The sequence below is a fragment of the Wasmannia auropunctata genome, unplaced genomic scaffold, assembly GCF_000956235.1.
Source record: "Wasmannia auropunctata unplaced genomic scaffold, wasmannia.A_1.0 LD296517.1, whole genome shotgun sequence".
NCBI classification, from domain to species: domain Eukaryota; kingdom Metazoa; phylum Arthropoda; class Insecta; order Hymenoptera; family Formicidae; genus Wasmannia; species Wasmannia auropunctata.
In genome coordinates, this window is record NW_012066373.1 from 1 (window position 1) to 1,702 (window position 1,702).

General features: G+C 45.2%; 1 protein-coding gene across 1 annotated transcript; it reads left to right on the top strand.

Moving 5' to 3' along the window:
* Positions 1 to 52: 52 nt before the first annotated feature.
* On the top strand, positions 53 to 1,702 carry LOC105461277 (RNA polymerase II elongation factor ELL-like; the record flags this gene model as incomplete). The annotated part of the gene is made up of 3 exons (XM_011707769.1): positions 53 to 124; positions 263 to 440; positions 544 to 1,702. Coding segments are annotated over 3 exons (502 nt in total), but the record flags the coding sequence as incomplete, so codon positions are not given.

Genomic DNA, 1,702 nt, shown 5'->3' on the forward strand with positions numbered 1-1,702 from the left:
GAGATGTGTATAAGAGACAGGCTCCTACCTATGCCGATAATGCCATTGATAGTGCCGCGCTCTTGCCGCCGAGTGACGTTTTCGTATGTCTGGGAAACATCGGGCAATATTTCGACTATCGCACGTGAGTATATTAGCTTATTAAATCGCGGAAATAGTTTTAAATAGCAACGAAAAATTCGATGTTTTTTTTTATTACGCGAGTTAATTCAACATAATTTGTCGATCGATATATAATATTTATGTGAAACGATTCGCCCAGGGAATTTACAACAATAAGCAGTCAGGAGCAGAAAAGGCGCTACAGAGAGGAGTTCACCAGGAACTACGATGAATACTGCAGGTTGCACTCCCAAGTGCTCGTAATCGCGAACCGCTTCACGCATTTGTATACACTATTGCAAAGTCAAAAGGCAGCGGGCAACGTGCTCGAAAGCGTGGTACGTATATCGTGTAACTTATATAATTCGTAAATGATATCGCATTTGTTGAACAAAGTTGGACAAGAAGGAATGCTCATGCGGTGGCATTTTTCTTTTCCAGGAAACCACCGAGAAGATAGTTCGCGAGTACAAGGAAATTAAGCAGAATCGGGTGTACAAGCAGATGAAGGAACGGTTCGACTATCTGCACAATAAACTGAGCCATATAAAACGTCTGATCTTGGAGTACGAGACTGAGCTCCGAGAAAGAATGACTGCGAATAGCATTGATAGTGGTATACTTAGCTCCACCGGCTCCGTGAATGGCATCGGCAGCAACAACACCGGAGGCATCGACAATCGGCATTACTGACATAAACTGAAAAGACCGCCTCTTATTCCTCCCCTCCTCCTTGATACTGTCAACGTTGTTGCCGTAGAAACTGCATTTCCGCGGCAAGTGCTAAGGCTGATCTTTCACGGTCCACATGGTTCCTGTGTTCCATCGCCGAAAAAAAGTCAAGCGACTCCAAATGGCTCGAGGTTGCAAGATCTCGTGTACGATGTTTATCGTAAAGCATCTCGCGACGGTGAATATTACGCATCGCACGCGAAATACTCTTCCTGCGAATCTTCCTCACGTCTCCGTTGCACGAGGCGACGATTTCCACGACGGCGACAACCCCGCCGATTCTCGTCATCACGGTAAGGCTCGCGCGCGCCAACTTCGACTAATACTATTTTGCAAGTGGTGAAGGCTGATGACAATCGAGTACATTCAAGAAATAGGCAAACAAGAAGACCCATACCCATTCGGAAGTCCATCGAGACATGGAAAATAAGGGCATTCTGACCATCTACGAACGTAAAGTAAAAGTGTGCGATGGCGTATGGAGATTTTAAAGCTGGTCCCGTGACGACTGACGAGGAAGACGTTGTAGAAAATCGAAGAGAGAAGGCGCAACCGGAAAGAAGTAGTTATACTCTGTAATAAGTTACTTACCGTGCGCACGTCCAAGTGTGTCGTCCACTTTAAGAGTACGTAAATAAGAGAAAAGTAACAAAAAAAAATGATATGATTGTGAGAAGAGGGTCCAAGAGATAATAAGGCTTACCGCGTGCCACGTCCGGGTTTCTTTTTGTCCGCCGGAAGGAGGAAAGAAAACTGGCTCGCAAGACACTTATAACATATACAATTTTATCCATGAGCTGGCACGAATCTCTCGCGCGCGATTCGTGCGTTGCTCGTCGCAACTTGAGAAAGGGCTTAAAAAAAAAAA